The sequence below is a fragment of the Diaporthe amygdali genome, assembly GCF_026229845.1.
Source record: "Diaporthe amygdali strain CAA958 chromosome Unknown NODE_18_length_871485_cov_64_394520, whole genome shotgun sequence".
NCBI classification, from domain to species: Eukaryota; Fungi; Ascomycota; class Sordariomycetes; order Diaporthales; family Diaporthaceae; genus Diaporthe; species Diaporthe amygdali.
In genome coordinates this window covers 84,868-100,010 of record NW_026517038.1, presented here as the reverse complement: position 1 = coordinate 100,010, position 15,143 = coordinate 84,868, and the positions used below count along the sequence as shown (strand labels likewise).

Below are 15,143 nucleotides of genomic sequence, written 5' to 3'. Positions count from 1 at the left end.
GAGGTTCCTAGTTGAATTAATTCAAGGGTTTGGCAATTCAATTAGCACAGCAGACAGCCTGGTCTGCTCACGGTCATCTGACACTTAGGAGATCACCCAGACAAGGGCTTACAAGCTTTGCCAACTACCCAAAGTCAACATCAAGGGACCACAGACGCAGTAGATACTCTAGTTTCGACATTATCGAGAACATTAAGGTACCTGAACATTGTGGACCCGTGCGGTTGCTGGGGGCTAGCGCCTCACTTATGCTCTTCAAGGTGCGCATTATGATCCGTGCCACAGCCGATGTGGGCGACTAAGCGTGAAAATCATCCAGGTCTCCAAAAACAAACCCCCAATTATTCAAGTCCCCGATTATGCAAATCCCCTAATTCTTACGAATCCCTGGACCCTTGTGGTTGCCGTGCCAGCATCTAGTCCCCCCCTAAATTTTGTTTACTTTATAAGACTCGGTCTCCCCCTTCGAGACTGACATCCTTCTCACACTTCGCAAACACACTTCACATCACAAAGCGCGCGCAAGCATCCAAATTCTCTCTGAACTCTCTCTACCTCTACGTCACCTAAATTTCTCTCTACCTCTCAAAACAACTGCTACTGCGCGCGAACAATCAAAACCACACAAACCAGGCAACACACATTGTGCCTAAACATACAAGCAAAGCAACTGCTACTGGGCACACATAATCAAAGCAACTGCTACTGCATATCAAATCAACACCACACATACCAGGCACACACACTGTGTGCACACTCAAACAAACTGTCGCTGTGCAAGCACAACCAAGCCAACTGCCACTACGCACACACAACCAAACCAAGTGCTGCTGCAAAATCAATCAAAATGGCTACTGCTTCAGTAACAACGCCACTCAAGTCCCACACAGGACTCTTCTCCTCCCGGACCGCCGGCGGTCGCATGCCTCTTACTCCATCACCTCGGTCACGCTCTACAACAGTGGCTGTCAACCTGGAGTCATCACCTTTCACGCCAGAGCGCACAAACCAAACCAACGCCCAACGAGCATCCCAAAAGTCAGTCTACGGAGGAAACCTCTCAGCACACCTCGCCCGCTCGAGCGCCAAGTCAAGGCCCTCTCAGCAGAACTCACCCAAGTCCAACATCGTTCGCTCTACTGCCACCCCCAAGAAGGCACTCGAGCTTGGTGTGTCTGACTTCACTTTGACCGGAACGGGCAGACACAACAAGCCCAGATCCCCTATCAACACAAAGTCAAAGTCCACCGCCTCCAAATCAACCTCCTCCAAATCAAGGACCAAAGCGGTTCCAACCCACGCCGCTGATCGCTTCATCCCCAACCGCGGCGCCAGCTCGGCTGTCGCTAACGCCGGCTCTGGGAAGCTCGACGGGCCCTCCAAGAAGAAGAAGATCACCATCAGCTCTGACTCATCGGCCATCCTGTCCGCAGCTGCAGACGACGCCATCGCTGCACTGGAGAGCTTGAACATCGAACACGAGGCAGACACTTCATCAGACGACATCTCGCGCCCCTCACCCAACACAGCCGCTTACCAGGACTCGCTCGCTAATGCTTGTGGTGTTAGCATGAACACGCGTATCCTCGAGTTCAAGCCCGCTGCGCCCGAGTCATCGAAGCCTGTCGACCTCCGTCAGCAATACAACCGGCCCATCAAGCCAGCCAACGCCAGCTCTGCCCAGTTCAGGCGTCGTATTGCCACAGGCCCCGACCGAGTGTTGGATGCACCTGGCCTCATTGACGATTACTACCTCAACCTCCTCGACTGGAGCTCTGGCAACCAGGTCGCTATTGGCCTAGAGCGAAACGTCTACATCTGGTCCGCCGACGAGGGTAGTGTGAGCTGTCTGCTCGAGACAAGCCCTGACACTTACATCAGCAGCGTCAAGTGGTCCGGCGATGGCGCCTACGTCGGCGTTGGCCTTGGGTCTGGCGAGATCCAAATCTGGGACGTCGCTGAGGGTGCCAAAGTCCGCAGCATGTTTGGCCATGACACCCGCGTTGGTGTCTTGGGCTGGGACAAGCACTTACTCTCCTCTGGCGCACGAAGCGGCCTGGTCTACAACCATGACGTCCGCATCGCCGAGCACAAGGTCGCCGAGCTCGTGTCCCACACCTCTGAAGTCTGTGGACTCGAGTGGCGCTCTGATGGACAGCAACTTGCTACTGGCGGCAACGACAATCTCGTGTCCATCTGGGATGCTCGTTCTCTGTCCGTGCCCAAATTCACCAAAACCAACCACAAGGCTGCTGTCAAGGCCCTTTCCTGGTGCCCTTGGAACACGAGCCTACTCGCCACCGGAGGTGGTTCTTACGACCGACACATCCACTTCTGGAACACAACATCTGGAGCTCGGGTGAACAGCATCGATACGGGCTCCCAAGTCACCAGCCTGCGCTGGAGCCCTCACCACCGCGAGATCGTCAGCTCGAGTGGCTTTCCCGACAACTCACTGACCATCTGGAGCTACCCAACACTTGTGCGAAACATTGACATCCCTGCTCACGAGAGCCGAGTGCTACACAGCTGCCTCAGCCCTGACGGACAAATGCTCGCTACTGCAGCCGCGGATGAGAGCTTGAAATTTTGGAAACTCTTCGAGAAGAAGCCTGGCGCGACTGGACTCGCGGGTGCCGGCTCTTCCAGCAAGGCCGCCATGGTCAAACAAATGACGATTCGTTAAATACAGGGCACCACAGCCCCGGAGTTGAAGGAGTTGAAGGACTTGAAGGAGTTGAAGGAGCGGCTATCAATTGCATTTGGAATGACTGGTGGACATTCTTTCCGGCTTAGAGGCCTGTTATGACTCGTCTGTAATTGATAAATTGAATACAAAAAGGGGGTCCCAACATTTGTTCAGTCCTTCGCAGTGTGCGTAGATAAGAATGTGCTGTGATGTTTCACTTCTGTATACTCATTGTTCATGATCTATGTGATGTTCCAACAGGTAAAATGGTAGCTTAAAAAACTGTCCCCAGAGGTTATCTCCCAAGAGGTTGTGGTACAACAGGTTGTCCTGTACCAATTTCCACGTTCCAGTGAACAACTCTGCTTAGGTGACCTCGACCTCGAAGCTATCAACACGACGAAGCGAATCTTCCGATGAGTCCCCGCCGTAGACCTGAATCGTAGACCATGACACAGGCATCGCCGCCCAGGTGGTGCAGCTGTGTGTATCGCTAACACGTTGGTCAGCTCTTTCGAATCTTGGATACTCATCGAGTGCTAGCAGAAAGTGGGCGATTGCTAAGCGCACCAAGCCGGGGGCGTCTTGGCAGCTTCCAAAGCAGCCACGTCTCGGTCCTTCGCGGTTAGCACCCTGGTGCTGGGGTTCTATGTCCGAGCCAGCGAACCTTAGTAATGCACGCAGAATGACACAGCAGCCGCCCCTGAATTGGACTCCCGCGCGGTTGAGAGTGCCTGTATGCTCGTGCTGACCACCACCCTAGCACAATAGCATAGCTAGGTAATCGAGCAGCCACGACAGCTTCGACGTCGAGTCCCACCAGGGCCTTGGGAGATGATCGCGAGCCGACTACGATGGGGTAGGGCGGGCTAGCTATGTAGGGAGACAGTGTCGAGGTGTATAAGTAGGTCGGTCAGTCTCTGGAATGAAAGGTCTTGAAGCTCTTGTCCATCAGACATCATCACATTCAATTTCACATCTCACCAGCTCACATCTGTGCAATTACCAACATATCAAGTTCTTTACAAGATACTTACTGAGTCCACCAACAAGATCATTCGCAATGGCCTCCAAGAAAATCATCACCGTCTTTGGCGCCACTGGCAAGCAGGGCGGCTCTATCGTTCGCACGTTCCTGAACGACCCCAAGCTGAAGGATGCTTGGGCCGTCCGAGGAGTCTCTCGAAGCGTGGAAGGCGATGGAGCCAAGAAGCTCGCTGCTCAGGGGGTCGAGGTGGTTGCTGTAAGTCTTCCCTTGACGAGCGCCTTCTGTGAATCCGCCGCGATAACTAAACGATATCCAGGCCGACCTTGACGACAAGCCGTCCTTGGTCAAAGCGATGACTGGGGCTTCGGCCGTATTCACCATGACCAACTATTGGGAGAAGATGGATATGCAGCTCGAGATCCAGCAGGGCAAGAATCTTGCCGACGCTGCCGAGGAGACCGGGGTCAACCACTTCATCTGGAGCTCTCTGCTCAACATCACCAAGCGTAAGTCCCGTGCCTCACCCCCTTACCTATAGTCAAGTGCCCCTCCCCCCGACGCCACGTAGATAGGGGCGAAAGCCGCTGACACATTTCTACAGTCACCAACGGCAAGCTGCCCCACGTGTATCACTTCGACAGCAAGGCCATAGTCGAAGACTACGTTCGCGAACTGGGCGTCCCTGCCACATTCTTCATGCCTGGGCTATTTATGTCCAACCTGCCCGGCGGCATGATGCGGCAGCTACCGCCCAACAACGCGTGGACGCTCGCGCTGCCGGTGCCCGAGGACGCGGCGTTCCCGCTGTTCGACCCGCCCGAGGACGCGGGCAAGTGGGTCAAGGCGATTGTGCTGAAGCGCGACGAGCTGCTGGGCAAGCAGGTGTACGCCGCGACGGCGTACATGACGCCCCTGGAGATCATCGAGGGGTTCAAGAATGCGTTCCCCGAGGCGGGCGCGACGGCCACGTTCTTCAGGACGTCGCACGAGCAGTTCCTCGACGCCATGACGGGCACCGGCATGCCTGAGTTTGCGGCCGTCGAGATGCTGGAGAACCTGAGGCTGCTGGCTGAGGGCGGCTACTTTGGCGGGAAGGAGCTGTCGCTGGATATTTTGGAAGAGAAGCCGACGACCTGGGAGGAGCACCTGAAGAAGAACCCGGCTACCAAGGACTTGAAGTAGATAGAGGAGCAGCTCCGCCATTTTCTTTAGGATCGCTGTTGGACATTCTTTCCGGCTCGCAGGCCAGTCTGACTTGCCCGTAGTTGACTAATAAAGAGAAAGGTTCCCGTTGCTTGTTCAATTCTTTGCATTAAATTGGATGTAGATGAGAAGATGCCGCAGTATTGCATCTCTGTATGCGCATTATCTGTATTTGTGTATTGTATTGTATTGTATTGTAGAATCAGATGAAAGGACAGATCAAGAAATGCCTGCGGTGTAGTGAGCAGGCCCAGAGCAAGTTGAAAGGGCTGGGCAGCCACTGGCCACAGGCTGTGGCAACAAACAGCCAAGATTTAGCGCCTTCCAGTCAGTTGCTGCTGAGACGGCGTGGACGGCAGGGGGATTGGAGGGGATCAGAGGGACTGGCAGCTTAGCTAAGCGGGCAAAGTACTTAGTCGCCCTTCCCAAATAAAAGCGAAACCTTGGCCATTACAACTCCTGCTGTCAAGACCGACTCGAGCGTCAGCCAGCGACCAGCTTGCGCCCAAAAGCCCCCCATCTGGAACAGAATACCATCGAGGAGAGTAGGAATTCCACGGTAGACACTGGATTTGGTGGATTGCACAGCAGTTTTGCGGCTCTGAGGCTCTGAGGCCGCAAGGGGAGTCGTGGTGATCGATCGCTTAGGGAACCGAGGGCTCTCTCTAACTGCCTTTCGCCCACCTGAGCCTGAGCCTACTGCTGCAGCCGTCGCATTCGCTCTCGTCGCAGCAAAGCGTCACCCCTGGACCACCGCTTGCACTGCACGTTTGTTGCATCTTGCCGCGGTCACTCACCACATCGCAAACGGTAAACTACGGTGCAAGCGACATTCAAACAAGAAAGGAGGAGAAATCACAGCCAGGGCAAAAGACCGGAAGTTAGCAGCCCACCTGAGCAGGAACTACGCATTCGTGGCAGCCATCATCACCACGCATCTCCTGACCACAACCTCTCACACATTCAAACCCGCTCTCTCATCCACTCAAAGAGGAACTCATCTCCAGCGATCAAAATGTCGAACGCCTCAGTTGGCAACATCTACCACCAGATCATCAATGAGGTGATCGAGGCGTCGCGGGTCGACTTTGAGGACCAGGGCGTGGGCGAGGAGGTCCTGGAGGAGCTGCGCAAGGTGTGTTTCTTTCTTCCCTTTTCCTCTGATACGTCACACAACCCCGAGCCAGCTGTCGTTGCCGTTTCATCTGCGTCAAAGGAAGCTTTGCTTGACTTCATCTCTCCCAAAACACAGTGCATTCCGTGCATCGAAGTCGTTGCTGGATTTGCATTGTGAAGGTCGTGACTCCTCCCTTTGAGGGCGAAACTGGCCGCCGTCCTGGCTGCCTGGACTGTTTGCAGTGCTGCTGCGGCCAGTGGCGCGGATTGCGGGTCAGAGAGCGAAGAAGGGCGGCGGCTGGGGACTGAGTCTGACAGGAGGGTGACCGGGTGCTATTTGGGTCTTTTAAGCTCAACCCCTGCCCAGCAAGACTGGATTTGCCACCCCAGTCAGCCTCCCCTCCACTGTGATTGGAGCCAAGCCTCACCCCTTCACGTGCACCCAAGCATGACATATGACGGGGATACAGCAGGCAGCCTGGCACCAAGCCCCCCCCCCCCTCCCAAATTTATTGCTCTATACCGGCCAGTGGTTATGATCAACTGCGGCTTTCAGGAATTTTTATCTTGTGTTACAGTTGTACTACTTGGCTGCTGCTGTCGTCGTCATGGTGGATCAATGCTTGCAAACCGTCTTGCAGACCTGGAATATGCTAACGCTCGTGGCCTTGTAGGGATGGCAGATGAAGTTATCTAAACTCCAGGTCGCCGCCTTTCCTTGGGACCCTCCACCACCTCCTCCGGTGCAAGCGCCGGCCCAGACCCAGTCTCAACCTCAACAGGCTGCTCCTGTGGCTCAGCCAGCCCCAAGTGTTCCCGCTGCTCCCGTTCAACAGATGGGCGCACCGAGCTACACAACGGCAACGCTCAGCCCCCAGCCTGCACCCAACGCCCAACCCCAGCCATTGGCCAATGGTCTTCCTGGGCCATCCCAGGTTGCGGGTGGATACAATGCCAGGCCTGATTCCATGAAGCCCGAGCCTCTTATCAAGCAGGAGCCAGGACTTGCCAACAACGGCATTCAACAAGCCCCTAATCAGGGAAACCCATCTTCGTACGGCGGCAACAATCCTGCAAATGTTGCTGCTCAGCGCGCCGCTGCTCAGCTGCAGAACACATATGGGTCTCGAGCTGCTGCCAGCATCAGCGCAATACAGGGCTATGGTCAGAGTGCCCAGCCGCAGAATGCTCCCCGTCCGGGCGCTCCTGGCCAGCCCAACCAGGGACAGCGTCTTCCACAGCAGGCTCAGTACAGCCAACAGATGGCCAACCAGCTTGCCATGCAGCAACAGCAGCAGCGCGGAGTGCAGCCGCCGCCTCGTCCCGGACAGCAGAACAATGGCTTCCAGCAGTCCCAGGTCGACGGTGCCGCCGATGATTACGAGGGCGTCTTGATGCGGAGAGATCAGAATGGAGAGACTTCCGAGGTTGGTCGTGTTGAGATTGACCGCATGCTCCATGACCAGATCGCTGCTCGAGCCAAGCAGATGGAGGGCGGTGGCCTGATGCTACCCCTGAAAGAGGCCACCAAGCACAAGTCTATCGGCAAGAAGACTGCTTCTAGTGGTCCGTCGGGATTCGACGGCGTCGACGACGACATCAAGAGGGAGGAGGTGGACGAGGACGCCATCAACTCCGACCTTGATGACCCTGACGAGGTTGACATCGCGGATGATGACGACGAGGAGAATATGGGACACATTATGCTCTGCATGTACGACAAGGTCCAGCGCGTGAAGAACAAGTGGTGCGTGTCCCCGAGAGTATCTAATCATGATGCGAATGCTGATTTCGAAGCAGGAAGTGCACAATGAAGGACGGAGTTCTTAACGTCAACGGCAAGGACTATGTCTTCCACAAGGCAACTGGCGAGTATGAGTGGTAAACTTACTCGACGATTCGACGAGCTTGCGATGAGATTGAAGGCGTTCTCAAGACCGGCGTCAAAGTTTGGTATCCGTGTTTGGGGCGAGACCTGAACGACGATCAACGGCCGACTCTCCTTTATCATTGAGTGAACTAGGGCCGCTTTATGGATGAGTCCGCTACTTGCAGCGATTGTGTCATGAGCATCCTGCCAAAAACTGACACAGGTGGCAGCAATTGATGAGATCACTGAAAGTTGGAAAGAAAGAAAAAAACCAAGAATGCGGCTCCGTCCTCTAGTGGGACCACATCAAGATATCATCTGGCGTTCGGAGGGCTGCATTTCCTTTTACTAATCCTGCTTCCAGGTGGCAGGGGCGCATTACAGGAACACGGGTTGGTTGTGTGATACATCAAGATAGGCAGATTATTATGCAGTAGCCGCTATGAGAGCCTCGATACTGCCTTCGAAGGGATGCACTAAATTCATTCATGCTTGAAAAAGACATTCAAAAGATCAGCGAAGACTCAGGCCGCTGTAAATTTGTGAATATTGTTAATTCCAGGAAGCCTTGTGGAGCTCAAACCATGCTCAGGGGCATGGGTGCATCCATTTTCCTCTGTTCTAGTAATATCCCCCTGCCGACTTGTTCTAGCCTTGAGGACAGGATGGCAGAGCTGTGGGCTTCGGATCAACTCCCCCAAATTTAGTCTCGAGTTTAGGTGCTTTCACCACACCATCAGGTGCCCGACCTACATGGGCATCGTTAGCCCAGACCATACTCCAGAAGTTGCAGCACGGCTTCCAAGTCAGGATTGGCACCGAAAGCTAAACCTATCTGAGGCAATTTCTTCGGCTTGTCTTCGCCATCGTGTAATCTCGAGAAGAGCCTGTGGTTGATCTGGTCTCGCGCAATCAGGAAGAAAAGAGAGGCAACCCTGGAACGATCCGGGTGACGCTCGGTTTGTGGGCCTGTGAGGGTGGACTGGTTGAACAGAAACAAGGTGAAGCCGTAGACTCAGTGACTCCATACTTGCACGTGCTTGAACAGGGCCCTGTTCGAGGAATGCCAGGTCCGTTTTGTCTCTCGCCTTGACTGCTGATCTAATGATTTGCTTTGGCCGGGCCTCGAGGTAAATGCGTCCTTTTGGATTGCGAAGATGAAGCAAACAAAGTGGCCAATGATACTACATACCTCCCACCTTGGATTTTGTGCTTCAAGACACAATTACGCACCCACAAACTCAATCGATTGGTGCGGACCTCGACAGTTCTTTCATAGTGAACTGGGCAAAGGGAGACCTGACACGTGGTCAGGCTCGTGTCATGGTCTCGATTATTTGGCTACAAATATAAGAATTCAATTGAGATGCTCCTTCACATCTGGAAGTAATCTCAAAATGGACGTTCTTTACCTAAACTGATGCTTATCACTCGGGAGAATCGTAGGGTGTGGAAGGGGACGTGATTACCGGGTCTAAAGAGTGGCTCACTGTGCAAGATTTGAAGCTGTCCCACAGACTGAGTCGGTCTCAATAGGGGTATGCAGTGGATACCGCAAGTCTTCTGAAACCTTGTGTAACCAACATGAGTAGTAGTTGAGCGATAAGACAGTGACTTGTTGGTGTATAGGCAGGGTGATCAGCTGTGCCGCACACTAGCTGAGTGGCACAGTAACACAGTTTCCCAACAAAATAAAAACGAAATGAAACGTTGGAACATGTGCTCCATGACGAATCACTCTTAATTTCAGGTCCTTCCTGTTATCACAGTCAACGGATGGAAGCTTTCGTGGCCTATTGTGTAGTCGTCCTGCAGCCTTCGGGTGGAGACCTGTCCAGCAACAACGTGAAATATTGTCAGTCTTTCGGAAATGGCCCCTTGAGTAACCAAATTGATTCCCTGCAAGTTTCATCGGAGAGCATTGCATGTAGAGTTGGGTTATATTCAATGACATAGGTATCTACTCTTCCTCGTGTCTTTGCACGCCCATAAAATCCAAATGTCAAGGGCGCTTGCCACGCGACTCCCAATTCGAGGAACTAGAAAAATTTCATTTGACGCACCTGCATATCCAAAGATCTCCAAGATCCTTGGTCGGAGATAGATGTGCATGTCAAAGATGAAGAAACATCTCTGGTGAAGTCGGAATTGCCGGGACTGAAGGAGACTCTTGGGATTGGCTGGTCCTGGATCCGGAATCTCCGACCATTTCGGAATGCGTCAAGTCAAAGCGCCTGCGGGCACAGCTCAATTGCATGAGTCTTTGGATCCGGTCGGATCGAAGCGAGAGACGTGATGGGCCCCTCTGTAGTCGTCATCTCGTGGCCTATCGTCCGTCGTTGGAGTCCTCAGCACGCCAGGCAGAGCGCCCGTCCGGACACCACATAGAAAAGCCATTGCTAGAAAGTAAGCCAAGTCTATGCGACCTTTGCTAACGATCTACTACATTTCGATCTGTCATTCTGTAAGCCTATGTGTGTGCCTGCAGGCGAAGCGGAATGAATGTGCCACCACTCAGCCTCGCAAGGCAGAACCAATCTTCTCGGGCAACGGTGCGGCTTCAGCGCAACAACCAAGCTCCAAGCTCCTCTTCCTTGTGTGCGCGACGAACCAGCTCGCTTTCGGTCGAGTGAATGAAGCAAATTCAGTCAGCCCACCTGATCTTAAATTGACATTTCCAACGCTGGTAGCGGCAATAAGATAGGGATGCCTGCTCATCACATTCCACATGAGGAAGAGTGTCGCGACACATCCCATGGTTGGGTCATGGTCCGGCTAAACGGCTGTAGAGCTCCCATTGAAGCAAGAAAGCTCTCTTTGGGTTGACTCTGACGGCGATGATCCCACAGCCACCATATCCTGAGAGCCAGTGTGACTGAAAGTACAGCAGCTGCCCACCCAAGCCGGCATGCGGAGGGAGGCAAGCTCAAGTACCCGTAGAATATTGTCAGCTCAACCAGCCGCCTCATCGAGTGCCTGACCCAGAGTCTTCAGAAACACAGACAAGAAGCCGATTTGTGTTCAATTTGACGAGGGGGGCACAGTCTGAGGATCGCCTTTCTGGGAGGAAGGAGCTCTCAAGTCGAGGGACTCTCGGTGAGCCCGGTGGTGTTCGTACTCGACGCGCTCTAAGAAATCAGTGATAGGCAATGCTCTGCTGTAGAGATAGCGTATTTGGGGAGGCAATATTATTGTCAAGACCCACTGGTGCTGCCAACACTTAGCTGGCACACTGCCCGATGAGGTTCACTCAAGAAAGTTGCGGAATCTTCGTGGCCAGTCTCTGAATGTTGTGTTGGAACACTGAGTTCATGTTCACCCACTTGCAACCAGTCGTAGAGTGTGGCTCCGTCAGCTCAACGACAACCATCGTGGGTTTTCGAGAGGACGATGAATGATCCAAAGTGGTACTGAGCGTGAGTTTCTTGACGCCTTTCTTCAGCCAGCCTCGTCTTGAGACTGAAACCCAGGTCAATATTGAATCGTTGATCTAGTAGATACTTGGGTAGATGGATCATTCCATCGCTCAAGGATACCCTCATAGCAATGGGACTCTGGTCGTGGCCCATACGCGATATCAGCAACGCGCCAGTGGCCTTTCAGCTCGCGGGAGCTGACCACACAAGGTTCGGCTGTTCGGTGCGAGCCACTCTGCGCAGGCGGACAGGGGTAACAAGCATGGGCCAGATCGGGACAGCAAGCGCCATGCTTCGATCGATCAGGACGAACCAGAACCAAGGGCAGATTAGGTAGAGGGGAATGTTGCATTGCATCACATTCGCATTTGGGCTCACCGCGCTTCTTAGACACAGGCGACGACGACGAGGCGCGTATCACCACGGGTGGGACGAGTCAGCGGGGGGCCCAGCCTCGTTCGAGCAGCAGCTATTCAGGACCGACCAGGTAGTCTGGGGTGGGTGCGGGCCTCGGCCAGGGAGGTAACTTCCGCTAGAGAAAAGCACGTACAGACGGACAGGAAGTTGTACCTGTACATCTGAGCCCCTGTGCCCATACGTGCGTACTGCACTGGCACTGCGCGATGACCGGCGGCAGATCAAAAGGTGGGCCGATTTGTTTGGCGGGCGCGACTCCTGAGCCGAGCAGGATCACGAACTACCCGAGCGCATCTCGGTCCCCCAAGTCCACCATGACACAAGGCCAGCGAGATTGAGCAGGACTGATGCTTTCCTCGCCCGAGATAACCCACAGACCAGCAGATACCGCGATATGCAATCAAGGCTTGCCACGAAGTCGAGATTCTCACACTGCCCTGGCCTTGATCATCGAAGAGAAACTCGCTATGCGAATCCAAGATGTCGCCTTCAAATACCCAGCCATCCGAGTAAACATATCCAAACTCCAAAGAACCCGCACTCATGAAGATTCGAGCTCCACAACCACAACGTAAAAGTCGGGATTGTGGTGAACACGACCGCCCCGTTGTACCGCTTCGGAGGGCCGCCGGCCCAGAGAACGAGACCATTGCATACTGAGGCTTTGCTCGAGCAGATGTCATTGAAGAGAAGATAGCACAGCGTAGCCAACGATTGTACAGAGCACGAAGATACTGCAGTGGGAAAGCATAGAGGGGAGAGACCGTCTGGCCTTCGTCGACTTTCGTCGCCTTTCAAGGCTGCGCTGACGAAGACGAGATCCGAGTACGGATAACAACATACGCATTGGCTCTCTGGTATCAATGTCCTAGCATACTTGCGGACTCGCAATAGCAATACCTGAAGCACACGCACCTCACAAATACTTCTCGAAAAGAGACACCAAAGAAACCGACCAATACACCTATTCCTCCCAAGCCGAAATTTTGCTTCGCGGACACAAGCAAGAGAATTGGAGACAATTGTACATCCGCAGAAGGCGATTGCTCAGCAGACTATTGCTTGTCTAGGCATGTCACATCTAGTTTTACTAGTTGAATCTTTTGGCCGCTTTCGCGCCTCAAAGTTGTGTTGGTTCGACTTCAAGCTCCAGCAATGTAACCCAGTATCGAGACACAATACTAATCCTCACAAAGTGGCACGCCGTGACAGCAGAGTTACCTCGGCTGTTGGAACCACACAATGACATATCTACATTGGAACCAGAATGGTCATCCGTAGTCGCGACGCGAGAAGGTCAGCCCACGAAGATGGCTACCGAGAGACTGGATCATACTTTACTTCAAAGAGCATGCGCCGCTTCAGGAACGATCCTTCAACACAGCCTGGGACCGGACACGCCTAACTGCAAGTGTGAGAGTCAAGCTGTATGCGGACCGGGAACACAAAGAAAGTCACAAAGTGTGGCGCCCAGTCTCAAGGTGACCAGACATCGAAAAATGATATGTGAGGAGAAAAGCGGCCGTCATTTGCCAAGAACAGCGACCTCGCACAGAGAGACTGCAGGATTTTGAGTGTGCGCGTTCCATCTGTCAACGACACTAGATCAGGTATATTAAGTCAAGTGACTCCCTAAACAGTCTCTCTATGCCTACCGGGCAAAGGAAGGAGGTCAAGTGCGCTATCCGTGCTCTATCCGAGGCCAGGCTTGCCGCCCAAGAGCCAGGAGGTTCCCACACACTGTGGCGACTCCAAAAGGACACGGCATTAGCCTGCTGCTTGACACTGAGAACATGCCTTTGTGTAACGCGAGTGTGCGGTCCCTCCCCTCCCAACCCCTTCAGGCCACCGAGACGGCGGTAACCGGGACCCGGGACTTTTACCCGCGGCACGGGACGGCAAGGTTCTTTTGCACCTCCCTTGTCGGACGCTTGCGCCCGGGCTTCCCAAGATAGGCGAAGTGATGTCTCGGAGATCAAGGTGGTGCCAGCGCAAAGCGGCCCTGGCAGTTTTGCACTGCGCCGTTCGCGTCGCGACTGTCCCCACGCCGGCGGTATACTGTGTGTTAATACCATTCCTCGTGTGTGCCGCTGTTCTAGTGGGCTGATGGAACCTGTTAGTAAGACCGTAAAGGTTGACGCCCGTGTTGGTGTAGGGAGGGCGGCAACGGCGTTCGCGCGAATAAGCTGTATCTACGGTCAGGTAGGTAAGGTATTCCGAGGTTGCCTTTCCGTTGAGGTTGTTGGTGTTGGTGATCCCACCTCGCGTGATCGCACCGAATCTGGGCCCTGTCCCGGTCGGAAGCAGCTAGTAACCAACAGCAGTGGAGGTACCTGCCACGTTCTTGGTAAGTAGAAAAAGTAGGTCGATTGGATCTGTTGGTTTGGCATCACAAGGGAATGGCCTCGCCAGTGCTTTTTCGGCTTCATTTCTTGATGGCGATTCCCAGCGGTGATCCGTTGATCGCCACAACAGGACGTGGCCGTCTCTCTATGACGAGTTGGTGTAAATGAGATCTGATAGCGAGGTCTGCATCTAATAATCATGTCGGACAAGTATCCGAGCATAGGTTTTGAGGATTTACAGGTGCCACTTTTTTGGGGCAGGGGTCTCGCCATGTGATGGTTGATCTGCAGCACGGCGACTCGCCTGCCGCCGTCTCCGCAACGCACCAGTGCGTTCGTTGGTGACCCTACGGCAAGTTGTTGTAGCCGGCTTTGTCGAGACCAGGAGAAGCCGCATGCCTGCATTTCTGTTGATATTCTACCGGCTTAGGACGGCCCCACAACACGGACTTCCTTTTCCTGTTTCCGCATCCACCGGAGACCTGGAAAACGACCACGGAGCCAAAGTGCTCGGAAACAGGATGACGATTTCATCTCACTGAGCCTCATTGACAAGGGACGATAAAGTCATTTGCTGGCGACACAATTTCGATCTGAGCTTGTTTCGGAATGGCCGAACCCGACGTGTCGAGGATCGGGAAATGAAGTTGAGCGATTTGAACACAGCTGTGGTTTTACAGCTAAGCAACATGCCAGCCACATGGCCAGTGGAGCCTCCATACCTGCCTGTCCGGGGGGCGCATTACTTTCCAATCACCATCGGCGTTGGCTTCAGCCCGGTCCGGTTAGGACTCGCCGGGGCCCCCACCCCTGGCCACCTTCCAGTGTGCGAAAAAGACGGGCCCGACAGCTTGGGATGGGGTCTATTATGGGAGATTGGACTGCACCCGTCACAGCGGAGTCGAAGGCCGCCCCGGCTTGGCGTTCCGGTGCTGGGAGCGGCCGATGTGCTAGATGAGGCAAATAAGAGGGACACTATGTTTGAGCGACCCCGTGTTGCAAACAGCCCATCTCGCACTAAACTTAGCACCATTCAAATGATATCAGCTCTGCGTGCAATTCCGCATGGACGCTTTGTCCGATGAAATCTCCCTGCTTT

At 53.9% G+C, this 15,143-nt stretch overlaps 3 protein-coding genes across 3 annotated transcripts; all 3 read left to right on the top strand.

Annotated features, from left to right (window-relative positions):
- Positions 1-847: 847 nt before the first annotated feature.
- On the top strand, positions 848-2,686 carry J7T55_003987 (wd repeat-containing protein slp1; the record flags this gene model as incomplete). The annotated part of the gene is made up of 1 exon (XM_053144652.1): positions 848-2,686. One exon carries the CDS (start codon positions 848-850, stop codon positions 2,684-2,686), a length of 1,839 nt encoding a protein of 612 aa, XP_052992488.1.
- Positions 2,687-3,752: 1,066 nt separating this feature from the next.
- On the top strand, positions 3,753-4,859 carry J7T55_003986 (uncharacterized protein; the record flags this gene model as incomplete). The annotated part of the gene is made up of 3 exons (XM_053144651.1): positions 3,753-3,932; positions 3,994-4,183; positions 4,279-4,859. The coding sequence occupies 3 exons, from the start codon at positions 3,753-3,755 to the stop codon at positions 4,857-4,859; spliced, it is 951 nt and encodes a 316-aa protein (XP_052992487.1).
- A 1,036-nt stretch (positions 4,860-5,895) lies between these two features.
- Positions 5,896-7,881, top strand: J7T55_003985 (uncharacterized protein; the record flags this gene model as incomplete). The annotated part of the gene is made up of 3 exons (XM_053144650.1): positions 5,896-6,015; positions 6,671-7,743; positions 7,797-7,881. The coding sequence occupies 3 exons, from the start codon at positions 5,896-5,898 to the stop codon at positions 7,879-7,881; spliced, it is 1,278 nt and encodes a 425-aa protein (XP_052992486.1).
- Positions 7,882-15,143: the final 7,262 nt, after the last annotated feature.